This window comes from Rhinatrema bivittatum, chromosome 19 (assembly GCF_901001135.1).
Source record: "Rhinatrema bivittatum chromosome 19, aRhiBiv1.1, whole genome shotgun sequence".
NCBI lineage: Eukaryota > Metazoa > Chordata > Amphibia > Gymnophiona > Rhinatrematidae > Rhinatrema > Rhinatrema bivittatum.
Window position 1 is genome coordinate 25583011 of NC_042633.1, and position 27660 is coordinate 25610670.

At 52.2% G+C, this 27660-nt stretch overlaps 2 protein-coding genes across 3 annotated transcripts; both read left to right on the top strand.

Annotated features, from left to right (window-relative positions):
* Positions 1-536: 536 nt before the first annotated feature.
* Positions 537-2704, top strand: LOC115080704 (ATP-sensitive inward rectifier potassium channel 11-like). Its single transcript, XM_029585064.1, has one exon. It carries the CDS (start codon positions 568-570, stop codon positions 1774-1776), a length of 1209 nt encoding a protein of 402 aa, XP_029440924.1. The 5' UTR covers positions 537-567; the 3' UTR covers positions 1777-2704.
* A 2631-nt stretch (positions 2705-5335) lies between these two features.
* Positions 5336-25299, top strand: RRAS (RAS related). Of its 2 annotated transcripts, none has more exons than XM_029584894.1 (6): positions 5336-5450; positions 15648-15735; positions 18985-19087; positions 19704-19812; positions 20764-20882; positions 21505-25299. In XM_029584894.1, the coding sequence occupies exons 3-6, from the start codon at positions 19020-19022 to the stop codon at positions 21590-21592; spliced, it is 384 nt and encodes a 127-aa protein (XP_029440754.1). In that variant the 5' UTR covers positions 5336-5450; positions 15648-15735; positions 18985-19019; the 3' UTR covers positions 21593-25299. The 2 variants fall into 2 exon arrangements, with proteins under 2 accessions (XP_029440754.1, XP_029440753.1); XM_029584893.1 differs by lacking the exon at positions 5336-5450 and adding an exon at positions 7562-7746.
* The last annotated feature ends 2361 nt before the right edge of the window (positions 25300-27660 follow it).

The window sequence follows — 27660 nt, forward strand, 5'->3', positions numbered from 1 at the left end:
GGAAGTGGAAAGAAGGGGGGGGGGGGAGTGAAGTTGTACCATTGGACCCAGTGCTTCCTTCGCTCATACCAAATGCCCCTTTGCTGATGTATTCGTGTATGGTAGACGAAGACGGTCTGCATCCCGCACGAATCCATCACATCTGCACGGAATGCGAGTTGACACTACAGCCCCGTCTCCAGTGACAGAGCAGCCACAGGGCACCAGTCCCCCATTTTTGGATATTTGAGGCTCTTGTTGCTAGGGACAGGGAACATGAGAAGCAGAAAGGGATAAATAGAGCACAGCCTGTGCACAAGGAAGCAGCAAGGTGCCGGCAGTGCAGCCGCCATCGGCCTCCCAGCGCAAGCTCCGCCGTCTGTAACAGGCTCGTGTGAGCCCCTGGGTCCATAAGTGACAGGTAGCGCGTTCCATGGGGGATTGGATCTTCCTCCATGATTGCTTTTCTTTGAAGACGCAGTAAGGACTGCGTGTAAGTGTCACCTGCCTGCTTTCTTTTCCCAGGAAGAGCTGCGGGCTTGGATAAGGGAATGTCTCTGAGAGGCAGCAGCCCTGCCCAGGGGGAATATGCTTGCTCGGAAAGGCATCATCCCCGAGGAGTTCCTGATCACCCGTCTGGCAGAGGACAGCACCTCACAGCCTCGCTACCGAGCAAAGACCAAGAAAGCGCGCTTCGTGGCCAAGAATGGCGCCTGCAACGTGGCACATAAAAACATCCGTGAGCAGGGTCGCTTCCTCCAGGATGTCTTCACCACCTTGGTGGACCTCAAGTGGCACCACACCCTCCTTATCTTCACCATGTCATTTATCTGCAGTTGGATGGTGTTTGCCATGGCCTGGTGGTTAATTGCCTTTGGCCATGGTGACCTGGATCCCAGACACAGCTCCTCTGTACCGTGTGTTACCAACATCCAGTCCTTCACCTCCGCATTCCTCTTCTCCATCGAAGTCCAAGTGACCATTGGATTTGGGGGGCGCATGGTCACCGAGCAGTGCCCGCTGGCTATCACTGTGCTTATCATCCAGAACATCGCCGGCCTGATCAATAACGCGGTCATGCTGGGCTGCATCTTCATGAAGACTGCACAAGCCAACCGCCGGGCCGAGACCCTGATCTTCAGTAAGCATGCCGTGGTGGCCTGCCGGGATGGCAAGTTCCGTTTCATGTTCCGGGTGGGGGACCTCCGGAAGAGCATGATCATCAGTGCCTCCATCAAGATCCAGATAGTGAGGAAGACCACCACCTCTGAGGGTGAGGTGGAGCCCCTCTCCCAGGTGGACATCCAGGTGGAGAACCCAGTGGGCACCAATTCCATCTTCCTGGTCTCCCCTCTCATCATCAGTCACACTATTGACGAGAAGAGCCCCCTCTACAAGATCTCAGCTTCTAACCTTGCCTGTCAAAACCTGGAGATAGTGGTGATCCTAGAGGGGGTGGTGGAGACCACAGGCATCACCACCCAGGCTAGAACCTCCTATTTGCCCGATGAGATTCTGTGGGGCCACCGCTTTGTGCCCATCGTCACCGAGGAAGAGGGCAGGTACTCCGTAGACTACTCCAAATTCGGGAACACAGTGAAGGTCCGGGGGCCGCTCTGTAGTGCTTGGGAACTGGAGAAAGAAAGGGGAGGTGGGACCCACTCTGAAGACCCCGATACCTCCCGGTGCAGGCCACCGAGGAAGAGAAGAGACGAGTGCTGTAACGGGGAGCTGACCAAGGCATCCAGGAAATGCGCCGTGGAGCTCCAGTCCACTGACTCTTGGTCAGATGGATAGATAACGATGTCTGATGGAGAGAGTTACTTCTGGCTCCCATCGGAAACATTTATTCTGATGGATCCAGGAGTCCTGCAAGTGAATAGGATTGATGGGGGCTGAGAGAGAAGCAGGCCTTGGCTTGAGAGGACCTCTGTGCTGATTCCAGGAGAAATGTGCTGGGTCCTGCTTGTGAAAGCTGGCACAGTGCAATCACAAGGAGTGGTGTGAAGGAACGGCTCTCTGCTCTCTCTCCGTGAATTCCCTTGAGATGTGCGTTTATCCCAGTACGATCCCTCTGCTGGAGGCTCTCCTTCCTTCCCTGATCCCTAGGCTGTAGTCCAGCACCACGTTCTGACACCGAATTTATCTGTCAGGTGCCGCCGGTGCTTTCACTGAGGTGCACGTGTCAAATCAGAGTTCTGCAGTGTTAACCCAACAGATGCTCAGTAAACACTCCACGAAGGGGTCCAAAAACATCCAATAACATCCAGATGTAAACTCTGACTCACACTAGTCCTGTAAGATTTCACAAAATCCAGTTTTAATGGGAATGAAGGTGGACATAAGGATCTATCTAGAATCCGGATTATCCCCAACCTGCCTGCCCTCAGCATCGGGTGCTTCCGTCACTGTGCGGAGTCTCCTCTCAGCTGCATCTGGGGTGAGGACTTCATCTAAGACGGGAGTTAGCGGATAAATTTATAAGCACTGTGACAACCAGATTCAGAGAGAGCAGCTGCTGAGATCTGTGCACAGACGCAGAGACTGAAAGCAGAGCAGAACCATGAGACCCGTCTCTGTCCTGAGTCACTGCCGTGAAAATGCAGAGACCCCAGGTGAACCCTGGTTTCCGTCCACACTCCTACTTGGTCAGTAAGCATCCTCTGTGCTTCTCCCAGGCTTTACCCCTCACACCTAAGCATCCTCTGTGCTGATCCCAGGCTTTACCCCTCACACCTAAGGACCCTCTGTGCTTATCCCAGGCTTTACCCTCACACCTAAGCATCCTCTGTGCTTATCCCAGGCTTTACCCTCACACCTAAGCATCCTCTGTGCTGATCCCAGGCTTTACCCTCACACCTAAGCATCCTCTGTGCTTATCCCGGGCTTTACCCCTCACACCTAAGCATCCTCTGTGCTTATCCCGGGCTTTACCCCTCACACCTAAGCATCCTCTGTGCTTATCCCAGGCTTTACCCCTCACACCTAAGCATCCTCTGTGCTTATCCCAGGCTTTACCCCTCACACCTAAGCATCCTCTGTGCTTATCCCAGGCTTTACCCTCACACCTAAGCATCCTCTGTGCTTATCCCAGGCTTTACCCCTCACACCTAAGCATCCTCTGTGCTTATCCCAGGCTTTACCCTCACACCTAAGCATCCTCTGTGCTTATCCCGGGCTTTACCCCTCACACCTAATCATCCTCTGTGCTTATCCCAGGCTTACCCTCACACCTAAGCATCCTCTGTGCTTATCCCAGGCTTTACCCCTCACACCTAAGCATCTCCTCTGTGCTTATCCCGGGCTTTACCCCTCACACCTAAACATCCTCTGTGCTTATCCCAGGCTTTACCCTCACCCCTAAGCATCCCTCTGTGCTTATCCCAGGCTTTACCCCTGACACCTAAGGATCCTCTGTGCTTCTGCCAGGTTATCTTTTTTTTTTCCTGTACTGGAACGGTTAATACAATCATTTTGAGCACAGAATAATTTCACTTGGCGAAATGTACGAACCTGGTTAGACCCTAATTGTTAAGAACAATGAAGTATGAAACAAAAGGTACCACTTTAACTGTAGTTAATTTACGTACTTTCCAGGTACAATGTAAATTTTTTAAAGCAGGAGATGTATGTGGTAGAGAACAGAGGCGTTGTATCTTTAAATAAAAAGAGCGTTGAATATCTGGTAGCTTGCAATTTCTACGGCTGCTGTCACACGCGCTATTTGAATCCGGGGTTTTTCTGGGTCCTGAGAATAATATTTGTGACCGCAGCTAGGGTACATACAATCAAACCAGGTGTTTCGGGGTTCCAATCCTTGCAGTGGTCGATGATTAAAAAAAATATATATATAATAATAATTGTCAAGCAGCAGAAGGTGTAGTGGACTGGTCATGTAATGTCTGCTTCTGTGCATGGACAGACAACCCCCCCCCCCCAAAGTGCTTGGCCAGTTCTGACAACCTCAAGCGAAACCCAAATGCTGGGAAAGGAATCAGTCTGTACCTTGGATCAGTGCTTCCAATGACAACAAAGTTTATTAACACAAAAAAAAAAACAGGCAGTGTTCGACCTTGTACAGGCTGCAGCAGTAAAATTCAACAGACAGCAGCAAAAGCAAAGCCCTCCGCGGCCGAGCAAACTGCTCAGCTTGTTGGGATTTATTGCTGGCGAAAAGCCGCACAGTTCGTGGGTAAGAAATACACTGCTCACTCCCTTTCAGTAGTTCGGATAAAGGATGAGACTTCCAAGGCAGGTCACTCTCTCTGATGGCGTCTCCACCATTCCTCTCAGGAGCTCTTTTAAAGGAAGCATAGGAGCAGAATATAGGATTTACTGCCTCCTTGGAAAAATGGGCCTCAGACAAACAATGTCCTGGCAAGCAGTACAAGCAGAGAAAATTGCCCTCATGCACGGCAAGTCACCTCTTCTACCACTAGATGTCACTCTATAGCATCACCAACGTTTCAAGGTATAAAGCCCTACTAGTGAAACCTGTATAGCCCAGTATCTCCTGTAGGTAGAGGTTAAGGGACTAAAATGGGGACCTGAGCCACATATTTCTCCCACAAAATCCCTGTATTTAGGCTCGCTCTTGTTGCTGGCAAGGGTTCTTTTCAGCTCCCCCCATCGCCCCCTTCCCCTTTTGCCCTTGTGTGCTCACAGACTTGAGACAGTGACTTTAAAGAGTGGGAGGTGCCCTGAGCAGTCACTCGTCTTGCCCACCCCTTGCGATGGTCTGGCACAGGACACAGTGATACCCACCAGCCCGAGGCACTGGGTGTCACCGATTGGCGTCACAGAGTTGTGCTGCCCTCGTACTGGTGCTCAGTCACATTTACAGGTGACCCAGAGCTGGTGAACGTCCTTAATATGCAGGTTTTTATTCTCCTTCCTGGGTGGGGGGCTTGGTAGCTCCTCTACACCCTGTGAGATCTCTGTGCCTCAGCCTGTATCCTTTTGCATGAGATGTACTCACTGGACATTAATATTGTAACAGAGGAAGGGACTAGCTTTGGCCTGTGCTAGGAGACTCTTACTAAGCAGGGTTCTCAGCACCACATGGGGCCCCCTTGGCAAAGCTGTGATGTCTCTGGCTGCGGCACAGTTCAGGATGGCAAGCTTTCGTTTCTGCCCTGGCTACCACCAAAGGTCCAGGTGGCTGGGAGCTGCTGAAACTCCTCCAGCTCCTTTGCAGCTGCAGATCCCTGCCTTGAGTACGTGTGTTGGTGGATTTTGGAGGAGGAGGAGGTGGGGGAGGAGCCTGGGGGCTGCACGGCCTCCATGAATCACTTCCCTCAACACAGCACCTGAAAGGAATGCACTGAGGTCATGGCTGCCTATCCCTCGGAGACTTCCTCAGGGTCCTAGACCCCAACCGAGGCGAGACCCATCCTGGAGGCAGGGTTTCCTCGGAGCCACCAAACCGGATCTGCTTTTCAAGATATCCGTAATACTTATTCACCAGCCCGGTTAGTTATCCTGGAAACCAAACCTGGTTCAGAGCCCCAAGGACCAACATGGGCACCCCCACCCCTACCAGCAAGCAAAGGGGGAACCCTCACCCGAGGACAGCCCACAGGGGGAACATCCATGTGTTATGTGTGAAGGTGAACACAACAGTAGAACACCTCAGCACCAGCTGATGGGTAACGTTGCATTCACTGGCAATGGGTCTGAGGAGGCAGGGGCAAGAGGGCATACAGGGAAGCAGATACTGTGAGTGCTGAGGAGGGTGTGGCAGGGGGCACTAGCCAGAGATAAGGATTTGCTGAGGGGGGGGGGAAACAGGGGCAATAACCAGAGGTACAGGAGCTGCTGAGGGGGAAGGGAGGGTGAAACAGGGGCAATACCAAGAGGTACAGGAACTGCTGAGGAGAGCGAGAGGGAAGCAAGGGCAATAACCAGAGATCCAGGAACTGTTGGGGTGAGGGGAATCGGGGCAATAACCAGAGCTACAGGAGCTGCTGAGGAGAGAGAGGGAAGCAAGGGCAATAACCAGAGATCCAGGAACTGTTGGGGTGAGGGGAATCGGGGCAATAACCAGAGGTACAGGAGCTGCTGAGGAGAGAGAGGGAAGCAAGGGCAATAACCAGAGATCCAGGAACTGTTGGGGTGAGGGGAATCGGGGCAATAACCAGAGCTACAGGAGCTGCTGAGGAGAGAGAGGGAAGCAAGGGCAATAACCAGAGATCCAGGAACTGTTGAGGTGAGGGGAATCGGGGTAATAACCAGAGGTACAGGAGCTGCTGAGGAGAGAGAAGAGGGAAGCAAGGGCAATAAGCAGAGATCCAGGAACTGTTGAGGTGAGGGGAATCGGGGGCAATAACCAGAGGTACAGGAGCTGCTGAGGAGAGAGAGGGAAGCAAGGGGCAATAACCAGAGATCCAGGAACTGTTGAGGTGAGGGGAATCGGGGTAATAACCAGAGGTACAGGAGCTGCTGAGGAGAGAGAGTGGAAGCAAGGGCAATAACCAGAGATCCAGGAACTGTTGGGGTGAGGGAATCGGGGTAATAACCAGAGGTACAGGAGCTGCTGAGGAGAGAGAGGGAAGCAAGGGCAATAACCAGAGATCCAGGAACTGTTGAGGTGAGGGGAATCGGGGTAATAACCAGAGGTACAGGAGCTGCTGAGGAGAGAGAGGGAAGCAAGGGCAATAAGCAGAGATCCAGGAACTGTTGAGGTGAGGGGAATCGGGGTAATAACCAGAGGTACAGGAGCTGCTGAGGAGAGAGAGGGAAGCAAGGGCAATAACCAGAGATCCAGGAACTGTTGAGGTGAGGGGAATCGGGGTAATAACCAGAGGTACAGGAGCTGCTGAGGAGAGAGAGGGAAGCAAGGGCAATAACCAGAGATCCAGGAACTGTTGAGGTGAGGGGAATCGGGGTAATAACCAGAGGTACAGGAGCTGCTGAGGAGAGAGAGGGAAGCAAGGGCAATAACCAGAGATCCAGGAACTGTTGGGGTGAGGGGAATCGGGGCAATAACCAGAGGTACAGGAGCTGCTGAGGAGAGAGAGGGAAGCAAGGGCAATAACCAGAGATCCAGGAACTGTTGAGGTGAGGGGAATCGGGGTAATAACCAGAGGTACAGGAGCTGCTGAGGAGATAGGGTATCTACTGAGGAAAGGAAGCAATAGGAAGAAGAGTGAACAGCTAATCTATTCTATAGGGTCCTGTTATCACCGGGCTAGAACCGGACAGGGAGAAGACCTGAATGTAACTCGCCTTGGGCTACCATGAAATGGTCTGCGCTAAATAAATAAAATCAATCTGGACCAGCACCCGAACCTGAGGGTTTTGAGGTGGTTTCATCCTGGGGCTGGGGCAGTAAAGGAAATGCACCCCTTGCTTGGGATGGGGGGGCTGCTAGGCAGGAACCTGGGCAATGAGCCATCCCAGCAGGCACTAGGACCCGAGGGGGGCTAGCGCTGGGGCTGGCCACCCAGTCACCAAATAGGGAAGTCAGGGTTGAGCCTGAGTGCCCGGCCACTCCTTGTGGAATATGCATGAGCTCATTAGCATGCATTACCAGCTGCACCCCAGCCCCGGGACCGAACGCAGCCATGTTTGCAGGAGCCCAGGGCATGGGAAGTTTGCTGGGGTGAGGGAAGGGGGGAGGGGGGGAAAGCTGCGCAGAGTTCCCGAAGCCCGAGCAGGACGATGAGCGCCAGGGAGCCCTCCGCCCCGGCCCTGGAGAAGTACAAAGTGGTGGTGGTTGGAGGAGGGGGAGTTGGCAAGAGTGCTTTGACCATCCAGTTCATCCAGGTAAGGGGGGCTCCAGAGGCAAACATCTGGCTCTTCTGCAGCGAGGCATTTGTGGGTGGGTGTGGGTGTGCGCGCTTCCTAACTTTCTTGATCGGAAACTTTATTCCGGCTCTTCCAAAATAAGTAAAAAAACAAAACAAAAACTGTAAACGCACTGAAAAGTTCGGGAGAGGGAAGAAAAGCTTGCAGCTGGGAGGGACCTGATGAAGGGAAGGAAGGGAAGGGGGGGGGGGGGGAATTGTCTTCTCTGCTCAAACCACTTCCCTTTGCCCTGAGGGATGGGATGGGATGGGGTAGGGGGAAAAGAGTGCTGCCAAGGTGGTGGGGCAGAAACCCCAGACAGAGAAGAGCCCCTTCCTTTTGTCCCGAGAGGTGGGTGGGATAGGGAGGAGGGCTGCCAAAGAGGACGAGGAGAGGAGCTGCTTTCCATTGCCCTGGGAGGTAGGGGCTGCAGCTGGAGAGGTGGAGGAAGAGGAGCCACTTAACCTTTACCCTGGCGGAGACACATGGCTAAATCTGCTTTCACTGGGGGCATCTTCGATCCTGGAGCAGACAGGGGTATCACTGGGACAGATGTGGAGAGCCAAGTCCTACTTCAGGGTTTGTGAGGCTGGCCTGACTCTCTCATCCTTGCCACCTAAACTCAGATTACCAGTTTCTTGTACAGAGCTGTGTGCACGGATGAAGCAACCTAGCTAGTGCGGTCTGGTCACCAATCCTGGTTACTGTCCTGGTGGGGAATTCCCAGGGACAGAAATCTCTGCTCATCCTAGGTGGAAAGCAGAAGTCATGGGACAGCTCCCTGGAGAGGAAGATGTGGCGAGTTCCTCGGTGGTCTAGGGCCAGCCCAGGAGTGTCTCTCGGTCCCTGCTTCTCAGCCGAGTTATGGGGAGCTGCTCTTGCTTGTGCCACCACCACTGGCATCCAGGCCCTGGGGTGGTTGAGCTGCTGCAGCCTCTGGCCAGGATGGAGATTTATTTATTTAGTGATTTTTGTATTCCGGCATTCATGTTGATACATATCACGTCGGTTTACAGTATAAATCAAATGTTAGTTACTACATTTGCGTATAAAAGAAGGGTAACTTTTGTAAAACGGCTCATCTAAAATATAAAATCTGTCTCAACATAAGCTAAAACAATAGATCCAAGTGCATCTTAAAAAATACAAATAAAACTATAAATCAAAACATATCTTAAAATACAAAATGTAACATTAAAAGAATATCACTAAAAATTATCAATAAAAGAAATCAAGCCTTGTTGTTAAAGGCTTGATTAAAAGATCTTGAGATCTTTCTTCATCTACCTTGGCTGAATCCTCACTGACTTCTCTCATGTTATTTATTTATTTTATTTAAAGTTTTTTTGTTGTTTTTTTTTTATACCGACATTCGTTTGCACATCGCCTCGGTTGATGTCTCCTCCATCGTCCAGAAAAAAAGGAACCACTAGTTTGAGCCATTGCTTTGTACTAGAATCGCTTATTTCCAAAGGTTTCCTGTGGATATCCTTCTGCGATCTGCATATAAGTGATTCCCATGGCCGCTCCTGTTTGGACTGCAGATGTGGGGCATTACTGCAGGACTGAAGAAAACGTCTTCTGAAAGATTATGGAAGGGCTGTTTCTTCCAATGAGGTGGTCCACGTACGCAGCAACGTACAAAATCTTCAGAAATCTCCAGGTGCCCCCCCCCCACCCACTTTTAAGGCACAATAGCGAGAGAAAGGTGGGTGAGGGAGTTTTGCAGAGAGGGGGTTGGGCAGGTGAGGGTGGAGCAAGAGAGAGGGGGAGATTCTGGGCAGATAGGAGAAGGAGAGAGGATGTTAGGCACTGCAAAAAGGGGGCAAAGATTGAGGTGATGCTGGTGTGCTGGGCAGTGACTTGCGGGAGGGATGCTGGGCACTGTAGATGGGGGGCAAAAGGGGAGGGATGCAGGGCAAGAGGCGAGTGAAAGGGCAACAGAGACACTGTGCCAGAGCTGCTGCCAATAGGCAGGTGTGTAAGGGGAGGGCACAAGATCAAAAGTTCACATAAGATGCCTAATACTCTTCCACCAGCGTTGGAAGTATGGGGTATTACCTTGCTACTGCAGGGAGAGTGAGGTGTTAGTGCGGTACTGAAGGGAGCGCGGGGTGTTAGTGCGGTACTGAAGGGAGCGCGGGGGTGTTAGTGCGGTACTGAAGGGAGCGCGGGGGTGTTAGTGCGGTACTGAAGGGAGCGCGGGGGTGTTAGTGCGGTACTGAAGGGGTGGGGGGTATTAGTGCGGTACTGAAGGGAGCGCGGGGTGTTAGTGCGGTACTGAAGGGGTGGGGGGTGTTAGTGCGGTACTGAAGGGAGCACGGGGTGTTAGTGCGGTACTGAAGGGGTGGGGGGTGTTAGTGCGGTACTGAAGGGAGCGCGGGGTGTTAGTGCGGTACTGAAGGGAGCGTGGGGGTGTTAGTGCGGTACTGAAGGGAGCGCGGGGGTGTTAGTGCAGTACTGAAGGGAGCGCGGGGGTGTTAGTGCGGTACTGAAGGGGTGGGGGGTATTAGTGCGGTACTGAAGGGAGCGCGGGGTGTTAGTGCGGTACTGAAGGGGTGGGGGGTGTTAGTGCGGTACTGAAGGGAGCGCGGGGGTGTTAGTGCGGTACTGAAGGGAGCGCGGGGTGTTAGTGCGGTACTGAAGGGAGAGTGAGGTGTTAGTGCGGTACTGAAGGGAGCGTGGGGGTGTTAGTGCGGTACTGAAGGGAGCGCGGGGGGTGTTAGTGCGGTACTGAAGGGAGCGCGGGGTGTTAGTGCGGTACTGAAGGGAGAGTGAGGTGTTAGTGCGGTACTGAAGGGAGCGTGGGGGTGTTAGTGCGGTACTGAAGGGAGCGTGGGGGTGTTAGTGCGGTACTGAAGGGGTGGGGGGTATTAGTGCGGTACTGAAGGGAGCGCGGGGTGTTAGTGCGGTACTGAAGGGAGCACGGGGTGTTAGTGCGGTACTGAAGGGAGCACGGGGTGTTAGTGCGGTACTGAAGGGGTGGGGGGTGTTAGTTCGGTACTGAAGGGAGAGTGAGGTGTTAGTGCGGTACTGAAGGGAGAGTGAGGTGTTAGTGCGGTACTGAAGGGGTGGGGGGTATTAGTGCAGTACTGAAGGGAGTGTGGGGTTATTAGTGCGGTACTGAAGGGGTGGGGGGTAGTACTGCAGTACTGAAGGGAGCGTGGGGTTATTAGTGCGGTTCTGAAGGGAGCGTGGGATGGATGGGACTGAAGGGAGCGTGGGGTTATTAGTGCGGTACTGAAGGGGTGGGGGGTATTAGTGCGGTACTGAGGAAAGTGTGTGTGGGAGGGTGTATTCCTATGGTACTGAGGAAAGTGTGTGTGGGAGGGTGTATTCCTATGGTACTGAGGAAAGTGTGTGTGGGAGGGTGTATTCCTATGGTACTGAGGAAAGTGTGTGTGGGAGGGTGTATTCCTATGGTACTGAGGGTAGCTGGGCCAGCCAGAGTCTCAGGGAATGTGCGAGGCCCGGCCCTCACTGAAGGGACGTTTCCCAGCCCCTCAGCTCATGTAAACAAAGCCTAAATACGGACTGAAGGGAGAACGAGTTGCAGCTGCCAGCTGCTTACTGCAGTTAAGTTCTTGCCAAAAATATTTTTTATAGTCTTGCTAGAGTATTTATTTAGATTTTACTGCACTTTTGTGCGATAAGTTAAAGCAGGAGCCCACATACTTGAAGAATATCTGAAGTGAAATCTCATCACCCCCTCCTCGCAAGGCTTTGCTCCATTTTACCTAAATTGTGGCTTGGGAATCCTGCCAAAGCTTCACACCCCCCCTCCCCCGGGCTTCCCCGAAACTCAGCCCCAGCTCCGGATTCTGCATCCCTTTCCCGCTAACCGTTTCCACCCGCCTCCAGATTTTTTTTTTTCCCCCCAATTCGCCAAAATCACTCTACTGCCTGCTAATATTTGCTTCTGTGGGGGGATATTTTTTTTTTCTGGCTTTCCCTCCCCCCACACACAAAATCTCTCCCTCTCTCTCCAATCCAAGTAATGTCCATATCAGATGGTGGAATGGCATGGGTGTGACAGAAACAAAGCAAAGAGTTATATAAAGGAAGGAACAGTAAATCCATTTAACTGCAAGAATACAAAAACATCCCGGGACACTCATCCATTACTGTCATTCTTAAAATCTGGTTGTCATTATGCCCCAAGAAATAACTCCAGCACGTTTTTTTTCAGAGACGTCGCACGCTGGCTGAGAGGAATCTCGCCAGGCTTCCGGCCGCCCCTTAAATATGGTGGTTGGACGTGCACCAATCTGCTTCTTGCGTAGCTCCGTCCTTTCCTCCCCCCCCCCCCCCTCTTCCAGCAGGGAAGGCCTAGGAAACCCTAAATGCTCAGCCCTTCCCTTGACTCTTCTCGTGCACGCTTCCTTCCCGAATCCCCCCTCCAGATGCGGGGGCCTGCATGGGACATGGAGTCGCTCGCTGCTGACGCTCGGGTTAAGGGACTTTCCTTTGAGTTCCAGTCAATTTTTCTTCCAAATATTGCCACCCGCGAAAGCCAAGGTGGGGGGGGGGGAAGGGGGAAATGAAAAGAAATCCCCCTCAAACGTCCGGGCGACGGGTTAGGAGAGTCGGGAAGGCCAAGGGGAGAGAGAGAGCCAACGTGCTGGAAACCTTCCAGAGGGCCGGGCCCTGCTGCTGGAGGTTCACATCCCTTAACCACCACGGGGGGCCATCGCCTTTCCCTGGGTCTCGTCCCTGTTGGCGCTCCTGGGATTACGTTTAGAAACGGGGAGGGTATAACCCGCCCCGAGCGGCAGTTGCTACCTTTAAGAAACTTACTAGGCAGACTGGATGGCCTTTTTCTGCCGTCATCGCTGTTTGAATGTTCAGGCCCCCCCCGGCTCCTTGCACCTCCACTTTTAGATGACTCGGCAAATCGCAGAGCGTGACGGAGTTTACTTATTGGCCCCCTACGTTCTTGCCAAGTCCCCAAAACCGCACCTGTAAGCGGTTGGGCCAGAGTCGGCGGGTGGGGCCGGAGGATTGCAGGAGCCGTGAAGCTGGCGCTCGCCTCGCATCCCGCTCCCAGCAGCTCCGTGCCGTTTCTCAGCGAGCTGCGGACCCATTCCCCAGCCCTCCCTGTACGCTTCCCCTCATTTCGATCGGTACTACAAGCATTAATATTTGCGAGCACTGACTATTGTAACGCACTTCTACTAGGTCTTCCACACACCTCACTAAGACCATTGCAGGTTCTGCAAAACTCAGCCGCAAGAGTCTTAACTGGCAAAAGTAAAAGAGATCACCTCACCGAAACACTGGCTGAACTACACTGGCTTCCCATTGAACAAAGAATACAATACAAAACACTGTGCACCGTACATAAGTTAATACATAACGAACATGCAGACTGGTTAAACACAGCCCTCCGTGTACACGTCCCGAACAGAAACCTAAGGTCAGCAAACAAAGCCATCCTAACCATTCCATCAGTCAAATCTGCAAGACTAACACAGGTACGAGAGAGAGCGCTATCACTAGCAGGACCCATACTATGGAACTCCATGCCCCTAGATTTAAGACTACAAAGAGACAGCAAAACCTTTAGAAAAGGTTTAAAAACCTGGCTCTTTAAACAAGCTTTTCAGAAAGAGAAGGGAGAATAGAAACCAGGGACAGGCAAAGCACGATCAATAAAAACACCCACACACACTGCTGTATTCACTAAGTGTGTAGTCTTTAAAGGACCAAGTCACAATTTTAAAGTTAATTCTGTAATAAAAACAGAGATAGAGACATGGACAACATGATTAATTACATTTAACATTATTGATCACTAACTATGTTACCGAACCTTATGGCACTCTTGTAAATGTGCAAATCACAGTGTCATTACTTTTATGTGCCTTGATGTAAACCGCTGTGACTGTCTCCTCCAAACGACGGTATAGAAAAGATTTAAATAAATAAATAAAATAAATTCCTTGCACATTTGAGCTGGTGCGGAGCAGGGGAGGCTAATTCCAGCGGGATATCTCTCTGACAGAGCTATGCACGTCTGGCACACTTACACATCCCTCCTCTTTTCAGCCGCCCAAGGTCTTTCAGGCTAATTCTAGAATTTTCTGTTCCTCCAAATAAGACACTAGTAACAGTTTTTTGTTTAGGAGACTGAGGAAAAGCGAGAGAGAGACCCAGGGCAGCAGCCCTTACGGCACTAGTGCTCCTTCTGGAGGACCTTTTTAAATTATTACTTGGTTTGTCTTTCATACTTCTGTGTGTGTGGGGAGTGCTCCTACCCTGCCCAACCACGTCCAATCAGCAGACTGTCACTGTGGGGTTGGGAGCGCTCCCCCCTGTCCATGCGAGGGGCCGTGTCGCTGTGGGGTTGGGAGCACTCTCCCCTGTCCCTGTGAAGGGGCCGTGTCACTGTGGGGTTGGGAGCACTCTCCCTGTCCCTGTGAAGGGGCCGTGTCGCTGTGGAGTTGGGAGCGCTCTCCCCTGTCCCTGTGAAGGGGCCGTGTCGCTGTGGAGTTGGGAGCGCTCCTCCCTGTCCATGCGAGGAGCTGCGCCCCTCCCTGTCCATGCGAGGAGCTGTGACCCGTGTGGGGTTGGGAGCGCCCCTCCCTGTCCATGCGAGGAGCTGTGACCCGTGTGGGGTTGGGAGCGCCCCTCCCTGTCCATGCGAGGAGCTGTGACCCGTGTGGGGTTGGGAGCGCCCCTCCCTGTCCATGCGAGGAGCTGTGACCCGTGTGGGGTTGGGAGCGCTCCTCCCTGTCCATGCGAGGAGCTGTGACCCGTGTGGGGTTGGGAGCGCCCCTCCCTGTCCATGCGAGGAGCTGTGACCCGTGTGGGGTTGGGAGCGCCCCTCCCTGTCCATGCGAGGAGCTGTGACCCGTGTGGGGTTGGGAGCGCCCCTCCCTGTCCATGCGAGGAGCTGTGACCCGTGTGGGGTTGGGAGCGCCCCTCCCTGTCCATGCGAGGAGCTGCGCCCCTCCCTGTCCATGCGAGGAGCTGTGACCCGTGTGGGGTTGGGAGCGCCCCTCCCTGTCCATGCGAGGAGCTGTGACCCGTGTGGGGTTGGGAGCGCCCCTCCCTGTCCATGCGAGGAGCTGTGACCCGTGTGGGGTTGGGAGCGCTCCTCCCTGTCCATGCGAGGAGCTGTGACCCGTGTGGGGTTGGGAGCGCCCCTCCCTGTCCATGCGAGGAGCTGTGACCCGTGTGGGGTTGGGAGCGCCCCTCCCTGTCCATGCGAGGAGCTGTGACCCGTGTGGGCACAGTGATTTTTTTTGTTTTTGTTTTTGCTGTACCCACTGAGCAGTGAGCTGCGGTTTAGGGAGCCCTGTAACCTCTGTCTTACAGGCACCTGCTCTTGCCCCTCTCCTCGCAGGGGAGAGTCCTATGTGACACTGTCGGAGCTGAGGACTCGGCTGGTAATAGCCGGACAACTGGCCCCAAATTCTAAAGGTGCCCACAAATTGGTCCCCAGGGCCCACCTCCCCCAGGCTTGGCAATCTCCAAGCTGGATCTGTTAACGTGCCAATCCCTGCCAGGAGATCCGGCGGGCACGTGTGTCGCGCCTGTGATGCAGACGCTCTGCGTGTTGGCAGCCGTTGTATGCCTGTCCTTCTGCTGTCTCTGTGCACCTCTCTCTCTCTCTCTCTCTGTGTAAAGCGGTGATTCACTCTGTCCGCATGCGTCTTTGTTTGCGGTTGAATCTGAGCCGAGCTCTGGGTTGGGTCCCGGATCCCCATCACCTGTCTGAACGGTGACTTCCAGAGCCAGAGGGGACCCCCCCTGTACAAGCAAACCTCTAATGCATGTCTGGATATGTTTGTGGCGGGTGAGCCGAGAGTCCGCCTCTCTCCGTGTACGCTGCAGCTGCTGCCTCTCACCACCACATCTCTCTCTTATTTTGGCAGTCCTACTTCGTTTCGGATTATGACCCAACCATCGAGGACTCCTACACCAAAATCTGTGTCGTCGATGGCAAGCAGACCCGACTGGACAGTAAGTGGCGGGATCCTAGGAATTGGTGGGGGAGGGGTGAAATCTACAGTCGAGCAGATTGTGATGGGAGGTGGAAGGAGATGTTATCTGCTGCCCCCTTCCCTAACTTTATAATCTGCCATCTGAAGGGCCGCTGGGACACGTTCACCTAACCCACCTGTGCCTGCACCTTCTCAGCGCTCTCCATGAGCTGCAGGCTCCGATTCCTGACTCTGCCCAGCCGCAGGGCTCATTTGACTGCATCGCAGTCACTCTCAGACCCCCTTTTAGGTGGCAAGCTGGCCCGGATTTTGGGAGATATCCCTCACCGGCAGCAGAAACGTTTGGGCTGTGCTCCTAGGTGAGAGGAGCTGGGAGTCTGTTTTCCTTCCCTGGGGCTGATCCATGGATGGGGTCAGGCCTCTTCTGCTTTCTTTGGGCTAATTGGCTGCAGTCGTTTTTGCCAACTCGGCTAAGGAATTAGGGACCGGCTGCATGCCCAGTGCATTCCAGGATCTGTAGGGGGAGCAGCGGCATGGCCTCAGGCTCCTCTCTTGCATCTGGGGTTCTTCGCTAATCTGGCATTGCCCCACGACTTACAACTGGGAACCTGTTGGGTAAAAAGGTGCCGGACTCCACCAGCGTTAGCAAGGTAAGGGCTGCGGCAGATTGTGCATGACCTTTTGAAGGTGCTGACTATCTCAGAGAGGCCCAAAAAAGCAAGCAGCAGGGTGAAGTCGGACGTGTTTTATGTACAGCGCTACCTCCTGCCTTTTGTTTAAAGAAACGTGAACTGCAGACCTTCCAGCCATGAAACTGCTGAGGGCCAGAGCGGGAGGAGATGACATGAGAGCAGATGGAAGGTGCACGTCGGGGCATGTGCTGCTGCCTTTCTGGAGGGAGCTGTCCTGGAACGCGTGGAATGCCACGGGAGGATCCTTGTGCCGGCAGGAGATGAGGGCTCAGGCCCAGTACTCTCCCTTTTTCAGTCTTCTGTCCTTGGGCCTGTTGGAGAGTTAATCTGCAGAGGGCAGCGGGGGGAACCAGGGGAGCTGAGGGCTGAATTTGAACCCCCGTGCTAGACCTCGAGCCTGAAGGTGAGCTGAGTTAAGGCCAGCAGTCAGCAGAAGTGGTTTAGTCTCTCTGCTCTAGCCTGGGGTACAACAGATGAATGCAGCTTCTGTCCTCCAGAACTAGAAACGGTGGAACACCTTGGCGCTGGGTAAAAGGGAAGAGCGTAAAACCAGTATTTGCAGATAAGACAGGTCAGTACCAAGCTGCTGATCTGTGGATCGCATGGAGAGCGAGGAGATGCAATCAGAGCCCAAGAAAATGTGGCTGGAAGATACACTGGGGAATATTTCTGTATTGGGCCTCAGCGGCCTGATTTAAGAAGATCTTCCAGCACATCTCGACCCCCCCCCCCCCCCCCACCCTCGCCTGTGAGAGCTGCAGACAGAGGCGCTCGTTGGCAGTGAGTCTGAGGGACCGAGGTCTGACTCGCCGTACCCTGGCTTAGGAGTGAGCTTGGCTCCGGTGGGTGCATATAAAACGGACCCATTTGAAGACCTAGCCCTGAGAGAAGGTTCCAGCAGTGGTTTGGTGTTGGCTCTAGCGCTGGGAAGTTCTGTTGACGAAAGCAACATACTCTACTCCCTCCCATGTAAAACATTCCAGTGGCTATTTCTGACCCTGGCACTGGTGGAGCCTCGAGTTCCCCCCTCTGCCGCCGTCTCTGTCCCCACTCTTATGTATTTAAAATATTGCTAGCCTGTCTGTTACCAGGTCTAGGACAGGTGACCTCTTTCCATAATAAGAAACCAATGCAAACCATACAATTATTGCACAGCAGCATCCGTTCTTCTGCCCAGTATCAACGACTAACTCGACCACAGCCTCAGGTCAAGTCCTCATCCAGGCACTTGCTGCCAGCCACGAGATAACAACCGAACTCTTTATACAAACTCAAATCCTCTCACCAAAAGCTGGCTGGAACAAATGTGCCTTGAGTATTTTTCAAAATCTGACTAGATGTTTCAGTCTTAAGCTCCTCGGGCAGATGATTCCAAAAACAAGGCCCAGCCCAGCCCTAGACTCTCTTGATAAATGATCCTGGAGAACAGAAGGTACAACTAATAATCTGGGACGATGATCTCAACATGGGAACTGGCTGATACATCCTTAAAGACCAAACTGAAAACGTTAGGAGCAAGGCCATGAATAGCCTTAAAGACAAGCAACATGACCTTTAAATGTAATTCACCAGCTAATAGGTAACCAATATACTCCAATATAGGGGTAATATGCTCCTGGACACTCGCACCATTAATGATTTGTGCTGCCGTGTTCTGTACTCTTTCGGAAATGCCTTCAACATTGACAGTGGCAAGCCAACACAGAAGGCATCACGCTAGTCAAGCGTGGAAACTACCGAGGCATGCAGGCGACCAATTAGGATTAAAGAAGATATTTCCACAGGAAAGAGGCATGGCTTATAAGATCCAGCAGTGATCCACGTTCCACGTGGCCTGATGGTCTCCTGCTTCGGAGACCAGCACTCCAGCTCCCAGAACATTCCTCTTCCAATGACTGGGACAGCTGTCAACCTTGGCCTAGGGTCAGAAGCCTTTCTGGGTAAACCAGCATCCCCACCGCTCGCTCTGCAGTCAGCTGAGCTGCCCTGAAGAGTGTCCGTGCGAAATGGTAGATGGGATCATTCTTAATAGCAATCATCAGGAGCTCTTTCACCCACGAGGCTGCAACTTTTCATCAAAAAATATTCAAAGATCCTTCAGCATCTCTGTTTTGTTTGATGTGATTAGTATATTGCTAGCATCACACACTTTATTGTGTTTCGAAAGTTAGGCTGGCTGACCGTAATATCGTTGACATATTGTGGGCCCAAGCTCTCTGCCTTGGCCAGCTCCAACTCTGCCTGCGGGGGGAGGAGGGGGTGGTTGGTCATCCCTCTAGTGTACACCAGATGGTTTTGTGCACAGGCCTTGGGTCACTGAAGGACTCCACTGGCGGCGTCGGGCCTTGGCCGGACTGCTTCCTGCTTTTGCATGCTGCAGAAGGGGGAGGGGGGGACTGCTGTGCTGCCTTCGTCTGTCACTGACTGGCAGAACGGACTCGATGCCCCTGGCCTAAACCCCAAGTTAGCGGAGAGCCACAGAACCCCCCCCCCCCTGAGGTTTTTGGGTGGAGGAGGGGGAGGGGCAGTGCTCGGGCATCGCCCTGGTCTGAATCTTTTTCTTTCTGTCCCTCCAGTTCTGGATACTGCTGGCCAAGAGGAGTTTGGAGCAATGAGGGAGCAGTATATGCGCACCGGAGAGGGATTTCTTCTCATATTCGCCATTAACGACAGGGGAAGGTAAGCATGAACACTGCCTCCATTAAGGACTTTTACAATGGGAAAGAAGGAACAGTCTGTGGGTTAGGAGGGGAAAGGGGCTGGGAGATGATGGGATGGATCTGTCGTGGAGAGAGGGGGGGGGGGGGGGTGCTGAGAGAGACAGGGGACTCGCATGGGCTGGGACGGGACCCCCGTAACTTCTTTACAGAGCTGCTGAAGCTGCTCCTCTAGTTATTAAGCAGAAGGAAGCTACCAATGAATCCACGGGGCTAAATGCCCCAAGGACTGTCGCGTTGATCCACTCGCGCCATCTCCGACCTGGGATGGGCAGAAACACGCCCTCCAGCAGCGGACAGATGGATTTGTAGCTGCTGGTTCTGAAGAGTCCGTGGCGCAAGGAACGTCCCTTTTTCGTGCCGCGTTGGCTGCCGGCTCGGAGAAAGTTCCAGGGATGGGGCAGGGATGGTGGTGATGGCTTTTGGTCTTATGGCTACTGCGATGACTTTATTTCCCTTGGCAAATGAGTTCAGATTAAATATGGAGAAGCAAGGCAGCGGGGAGAGCCTCCTTCCGCTCTGCTGGTCAGCCCGGCTTTCGTTCTGATTCCCCTCTCTCTCTTGTCTTCCCCTTCCAGCTTCAACGAGATCAGCAAGTTTCACACGCAGATTCTCAGGGTGAAGGACCGAGACGAGTTCCCCATGATTCTGGTGGGGAACAAGGCAGACCTGGACCTCCAGAGGCAGGTAAGGAGCAGAGTAGCCTTGGCCTTTGCCAACTCCTGTGCAGTCCGCTGCAGAGGGTTAGAAACCAGGACCGTAAAAAGTTAAAATCCTCCGGCCGACTGGGATGAAACCACACACCCGCCCATATGTTAAAAAAAAAATAAATAATAATAATAATCTGTCTATAGTGCAGGTGCTCTCTAGAGGCCTTCTCCACCTACCATCTACGGAGAAGAGAGCTGGTATTGCAGATCTAGAGAAGGTTGGGTTGGGTTTTGGTTTGTTTTTTTAACCCTTGGGCAGAGTTGTGCCAAGTTAGAAGCAAGTTTTTGGCCTCCGAGCAAGCCTCTCACCAGAGCACTGAGCCAGCTGCTTGCATGAAAATCGCATGCAGTTAGCAGGTTGGACTGTAGAAGTCTGCAGGTCCAGATTCAGAGGCATTGAGCCGGTACCTCCCACGTTTCCCAGCTAAATGCTGACTTTTAGAATCTTTTGGGCACTAATCCAGCTAAATTATAGACGGATAACTCCTTTTTTTTTTTTGATAATATAGGGGCGGTCCAGGGCAGTTAAGCCAAATAAGCTATCAGCTAACTCTGAATAGATTCTCCAGCTCGTTCTGGTTGTGCCATGGAGCAGTCCTAACATTAGCTGGATATATTTAATAGCTGAAATCCCTCCAGCTGCATCTTCAGTCCAGCCGGTGACTAAATATTCCCCCGGTTACCGGAAAAATTCCACGTGCTCTGCTAGCCCAAAGCCGCAATGCCTCATCGAGCCCTCTCCAGCCCAAAGCAGCTCAGCCGATGAGTTGGGAGAGCAGCTGCCAGGGTCTTTCGCGGCAGAGTTTCCCCCACTGGCGGACTTCTAGTCTCCGAGGGCAGACGGTTCCATGACCCAGCGAGCGTGTCGCCGCTCGTCGGAGCGCCAGGATGTGCTCTCCTCGTCTTCTCTCTGCTTCTTCCCGAGCAGGTGTCCAAGGAGGAGACGATGAACTTTGCCCGCGAGAACCGCATCCCGTACATGGAGGCCTCGGCCAAGATCCGGCTGAACGTGGACGAGTCGTTCCACGAGCTCGTCCGCTCGATCAGGTAACAGCTTTACGCTGCTTCTGAATCCCCTTTCTGAGGAGGGAGAGCATTTACGGGGCCCGGTGCTGGAGAGGGGGGGGGAATCCTAGGAAGGCAAATTTCCATTTCCGAATTCTAGCAGAGGGGAAAGCACGACCCTAGGCCAAGGCTTTTGTGCAATGAAACTATAGATCTAAGGCTTGGACGTCTGTGAGGCAGCAGACAGATCTAAGAAAGCTTGAGGAGAGGTCATGTGCTTGGAGGTTACAACAAAAGTGACGTCCTACACTCGGGAAGGGGAACAGAAATCTGCGGGAGAGAGAAAGGGTGGGGATTGTTTTAAATAGTGGATAAGCACAGAGGATCCTCAGGTGTGAGGGGGCAAAGCAGAGGGGCAGTACAGAGGATCCCTACTGCCAAAAAAAAAAAAAACTGAGAAGAAAGCCAGGAAGCCCCCTATCAGGTGATAACTTGGAGGTGTCGCCCTCTGGTGGTCGCTTCCATCGGCAGGAGGAGGCTCGTCAGGCAGTAGTGGGGTATAAAGGGGAGCGAGCCAGGAGCCTTATCCTGCTGCTTCTGCCCCCTCCCCTTAGGGGCGCAGGTGGCGCTGTGCAGGTGTAACTGTTTCGTGTTCTTCTTGCAGGAAATTTCAGGAATTGGAGAGCCCCCCTACTCCTACAGTCCACCTAAAGCAGAAAGAAGCCAAAGGCTGCCCTTGTGTTGTCCTATAACTTGAGTGGAGCCCCGGGCTGGGGGCCAGGACCCCAGGAGTGGCACGACGGGAACAGAGCGGCTTCCTTCTCCTTGCCTTCCTACCATCCATCCATCTGATCACGGCGCAGTCACCTCACCCGCTCCTGCCACCTGCTCACTCCTCTCTTTTGCCCGTGGGAATCTTCCTCCTGTTCTGAAGCCCCATGGCGGAGGGACTGGGGACTCTTCCTAACCTATAGTCCGAGAGCTGCAGCGGCGTGTACTCACTCCCCCCCCCCCCGCCCCCCTGTATCCGCACCTTCTTTGTGGCTGATGCTTGTGTAATGAGCCCTCTACCTGTAAATATATGCCCTGTGGATATGTACATACGTTTAGATGGATACCTATCTATTTTATATTGCTCTCTTTTAGTACTGGGAACAGCTCTTTACTAGGGTGGGGGGGAGGAGAGAGAATAAGCCCTTGCCCTAAGCTCCTTCACCCTTAGCTCCTCTTTCCACAGGCCTGGGGCCCACGGCAGTGCCTCCTCCCTGCCCCCCCGCTGGAGATCTGGAAGAGGGGGAAGCACTGTCAGCACTGCCCCCTCGGCTGGCTGAGGGACCAGGACAAGGACCCCAGCAAGCCTAGACGAGCCTCGCGCTCTGTCTTACAGAAAACAGAAAGGGCAGCGTTCTTGTCCATGGGCTCCGAAAACAGTCACTCCCCCCTCCCTTTTCTCGTTCCGCTGAGCATCCTCCATGCTTTCTTTTCCCCTATTCCACCTTTTGCGTGCGTGGGGGCGAGGCGGGGGTCTTCTATCTGTCCGAGGAAGGAGAGCTGCTTGCACCCCCGGCAGGCTCCCTCCAGCTGCAGCGAGGCTCCGCTGGCTGCGTGGATCTGATTTTTTTCAGCTTTGTATTTTTTGTCCTTCACCGTCTGTTCTCGCTCCTGGGCCTTTGGAAAGTGGGGGGGGGGGCCCACGTTCTCGAGCGTGCAGGGCAAGGTGCTGCGGGAATAAGGCTTTACAAGCCGGCCTAGGGGGGGGTGAGGTAGTGCTTGGGCTGCAGGACCCGTGTGGCGGGAGCAAGACCGGCCTGCACCTGTGCGGGAAGCCTGGGAAGCCAAATGGGCAACACTAACGCTTTGGCTTTAGGGTGAGCCTTAATCATAGGGAAAAAAAAAAATCCTCCTCCATTCCAATTGATGAGAATTGATGCTATCAAAGCTTTCTTTTTTGGCAGCACGATACCCTGACTGTATTGGCTGCAGCCGTTGGGGATCGAGGGTTGGTGTTTTATTTGGAAAGGAGGCGGCAGCTGTAAGAGATTAAAGGTCAGACCCGACTCGCAGCTCATCCCCCCCACCCCTCCGCAGAGGTGAAATGCCCCTTTGCTACCTTTTAGGAGGAAGTTGGTACTTTGTACTACTGTTTTCATATTTAGTAGGGGAGGGAGTGAGAAGGGCTAAGAGTCTTGGGGATTACAGAAGGCTTTCCATGACTTTCTTTACGCAGGGGGGTCACCACTCCCCACCACTGGTTGAGCTGCTTTTGGGTGGTAGGATATTGCTCTTATCCCCCCGGCTCTACCCCTCGGCCAGCTGGCAAGAGAGAGAGCATCCTCGCTGCCTCCCCCCCCCCCTCCGCGGAGGTCTCTCTTGCACCCGTGATTCCTGTAGCATGAAAAGGTTTGCCACAATCTGGGCTGCCGCTGCTCAGAAATGGGAAGGGATTTCAGAGAAGGCTTAACGTCTTTCTTTTAAACAGCTGGAGGCCAGACTTCTGTTTCTGGGAAGAGACTTTCCCCTTTCCTTCTGGTGGGAGACTCTCGCGGCCTTGAGCCAAAGATCCCTGGAGAAGGACCCGCTCCTGGAGGGAGGTTTCCTTGCAGGCGTGCTGAGGTTTGGCGGTCTCTTGAGAAGTAGCCATCTGCCCTGAGTCTGAGAGAGGCCTTGAGCAAAAGTAACACAAACTCTTGGGGGGGGAAGGGTGATTCGGTCCTGGGCTCCCAAGGCTGCAGGACCCGCTGCCCCATTCTCCCTCTCTTGCACCCCGAAATGGCTTCAGCTCCTGCCTGACCCTGCAAGCTGCCGCCCCAGTGAACCGTGCCACCTCCACTGCCGCATGGTTCCCTCGCCTCCTGCCCCCATGCCTGACTCTCAGAGCGCTGGGTCTGACCCTCCGTGCTTCCCTTTGCCCTGGACTTTCTCCCAGCACCGCTGCACCAGCCGCTGGAATCCCAAGTTCATCCTTTCCCCCCATTTCTTAAAAATAACTTGATTGTATTGAGTGGGCTACTCAGACTTTCTTTAAACGGGGACTGTCCAGGACCAGAGCCTACAATTTCAGAGGGGGAGGGAAAAGCAAAAGAAAATAAATTCATAGGTCACAGCCCTGAATTTCAACCCGCAGTCTGCTTCCTCACCCCTTAGGCTCTACTGGGAAAGGAGAGTCCAACAGGAGCTATGCAAATCCTTCGTAGGTCTGCACCCGCCGGACACAGAGCAGTACTGCCTAGGTTTGCTCATGGCCTGTATCACAGTAACGTTTAGTTCTGTCTCCACCTGCTGCCCAGGAGGCATAACCCACTTGTCTGGACCGGTAGGGCGGGATGAAAAGGAATAGAACATTAGCCATTGTTTGGAAAAGAATGGTGAATAAAAACAGAGAATGTCCTACTACCTCTGTAGAGATTTAGGGTACAACTGCACCCGGCGTATTGCATGCAGTTCAGGTGGTCCCATCTTAAAAAAAAAATAATAATAATAATAAAGGGGACGGAACTGCTCCCGTCTGAAGGGAGGCAAACCAGTTAGAGCTCTTCAGTTTGGCGACGAGAGACGTTTATAAGATCATGCGTGGGGTAGAACAGTTATTTACCTTTTCAGATAGGTGCCACGCCAGGAAACTAAGGGGTAGCAGATTTAATATAAATTGGAGAGAGAATTGTTTTCAGTCCATGCCCAATTAAATTGTCTACTTCACTGTTTGAGAACATGATCAAGAATGGTGAAAGGCAGATCCATACTTAAGTCTAGATATAATGTATATACAAAGCCTGGAGGTCCTGGCGGTCGGTGATTGCGCAAGCTCAAAGGCGGTTCAAGCATTGGTCTCCAGCCCATGGAGCTGGAAGAGGCAGTGGGCCCCCTTTCCCCTGCGAGTGCTGTTGTCATTCCTAGTAGGGGCAAGGGCTAATACTTGAACTTTGTGGATACCAGCAATGGTTTGTCTTTATTACTCCTTTCTCTTTCTCCTATCCCAAACCATGGTGATCCAGCCCATCTGTGGCCAGGGTGCTTAGAGGTCACTTGCAAGACCTGTAACCACAGTTTCTTTACCTGTTTTTGTTAAATCATCTTTTTTCTACTCTTTGGGTAAATGCTCAGTCAACCAGAAAACAAATTCCCATTATCAATGACTTAGTAAACTCTGAAGCCCCTGCCTGTCTTATAATAACAGATTCATGGGTGCTAGAGCCTGACCCTGTAATACTTAATTAATGATCAAAGCCTAGACCCAAGTGGCAAAGAGGTGGACTATTAGCAATTATTAAAAGATCATTTAGCCCCACTTCAAGCAAACCTAGTCCTGCGACCCATCCAAAATCCTTCTAATTTCCACTAACTGCTTGAATTTCTGTCTAATATATTATCCTCCTGCTTTATTGTTACATGATGTCTCTGCATTGATTGAAGTACTTTCTACCTTACCAGTTGATCTTAATAAAATCATTATTCTTGGTGACTTCAGTGTGCACATTGATACCAGCCCGGTTCCACCTCTTCTTGCATTATCAGGACTGGACTAGAACAATGGATTACCTTTCCCACACACAAGCATAATTACACATTGAATCTTACTTTTTGTCAGTCCTAACCCCGAGTCATTGTGGGTTAGTCTGGAAAGAGGGACTGGAACATCTATTTATACTGGTGTAATATACCAACCTCCATCCCAGACAGAGGGCATGGTATGGATTTAATGGAGGATATGCAGAAGATTGCTGTGAAAGGGGTGGTGCTGTTGCTAGGGGACTTCAAGCTGCCAGATGTTGATTTGGGACATCCCAGCTGCAGTATCTTCTAGAAGCAGGAGATCCTGGATTCTCTGCAAGGAGAACTGTTCTGTCAACCTGTAACAGAACCCACACGGGAGGGGGCGATACTGGACCTGCTGCTTACCAATGGGTACAGTATTTCTGATTTTGTAGTGGATGATCATCTGGGAACCAGATGAAGGCAACTTTCTCAAAATGGGGGAGTATCTAGGGGAAGTAGAAGGGCAGTGGGCAAAACTGAAAAGAGATATAAGGGCAACTAATCTTTTTATTAGGAATGTAAATAAAGGAAGGAGGAAAAAGAGACCGTTATGGTTTCCTAAAGAAGTAGCTGAAAAGGTAAGGGAGAAAAGGTTTGCATTCATAAATACAAGTGATCGCAGAAAGAGGAAGACAGGCGACAATATCTGGGAAAGCTAAGCGAAGCTGGGAAAGGATTCAGGAATGCAAAAATTCAAATAAAAGGAAAAATAGCAAATGCTGTAAAACAGGGGGACAAGACTTTTAGAAGGAAATGCAAAAGTGGCATTGTGAGACTCAAAGGTGAAGGGGAGGAATATGTAGAGGCGGTGGAGGAAAAAGCAAAATTGCATAACAGATATTTCTGTTCTGTGTTCACTGTGGAAGGGCCTGGAGCAGGACCAGATAAAGCAAACACAAATAAGATTGGAAGTGAGGTAAACCTCAAATGATTTTCAGAACCGTGTGTCCGTGAGGAGGTAACTAAACTTAAAGTAGATAAGGTGACGGGGCCGGATGGGATACACCCGAGGGTACTAAGGGAACTTAGAGATGTCCTGGCAGCTCCGTGCTGACCTGTTCAATGCCTCCTTAGAGTCTGGAGGACTGGAAAAGGGCGGATGTGCTTCCTGTTCATAAACGTGGAAGTAAGGTGGAGGCTGGGAACTACAGGCCGGTCAGTCTGACCTCTGGGGTGAGCAAACTAATGGAATCGCTGCTAAATCAGAGGGGAGTGCAATGTTTGGAATCCAATGGACTGCAAGATCCGAGGCAGCAGGGAGTTAGCAGAGGTGAAATCTGATCAATTTCTTTGAGTGGGTGATCTGAGAGTTGGATCAAGGGAGAGCGCTAGATGTAGTGTACTTGGATTTTATCAAAGCCTTTGACACAGTTCTGCACAGAAGACATATAAATAAGTTGTGTGGGCCTGGTATGGACCCTAGAGTGGCTGAGTGGGAGGTGACAAAAGGTAGTTGTAAATGGCATTTTCTGATTGGTGTGCCTCAGGGATCAGTCCTTGGATGAGTTCTTTCCACCATTTTCGTGAGCGATATAACGGAAGGGTTGTCTTTTTGCTGATACCAAACTCTGACAGGGTGGGACAGCCAGAAGAGAGTTGAAAACATGAGGAGGGATCTAGAGAAGCTCAACGAATGCTCTAAGGCAGGACCCCCACAGCCAGTTGGGTTTTCAGGATCTCCACATTTGCATACCATAGAGACTCAGTATATGCAAATTTATCTCATGCATATTCGTTGTGGAGATCCTGAAAACCCGACTGGCTGTGGGGTCCCCAGGACAGGTTTGGGAAGTCCTGCTCTATGGTCTGGCAGCTCAGATTTAATGCTAAAAAAAATGCAGAGTAATGCATTTAGGATGCAAAACCCCAAGGGAAAGTTCCAGTATTGGAGGTGAAATTCTTCTAAGCAAAAAAGGAAGAGGGGGATCTGAAGGTAATTGCACCTGATGATCTTAAGGTGACCAAACAATATCTCCCAGGTTTCCACGCACCGAAGGTGAACCTTTTTCAATGGAAAGAAGGCTCTCGAATGAGGAGGGGTCATGAGATGAGGGTGAAATGGGGTAGATTCAGGCGTAATCTTAGGAAAGTTTTCTTTACCCAGAGGGGGTGGTGGATGCATGGAACAGCTTCCGAGACCAAAACAGTATCTGAATACAAGAAAGCATGGGATAAATACAGGGGATCTCTAAGGAAGTGAGGAGAATTATGATGATAAATTAATTGGACAGATGGGCAGACTAGATGAGCCTTATGGTCTTTTTCTGCCATCGTGTTTCTATATTGA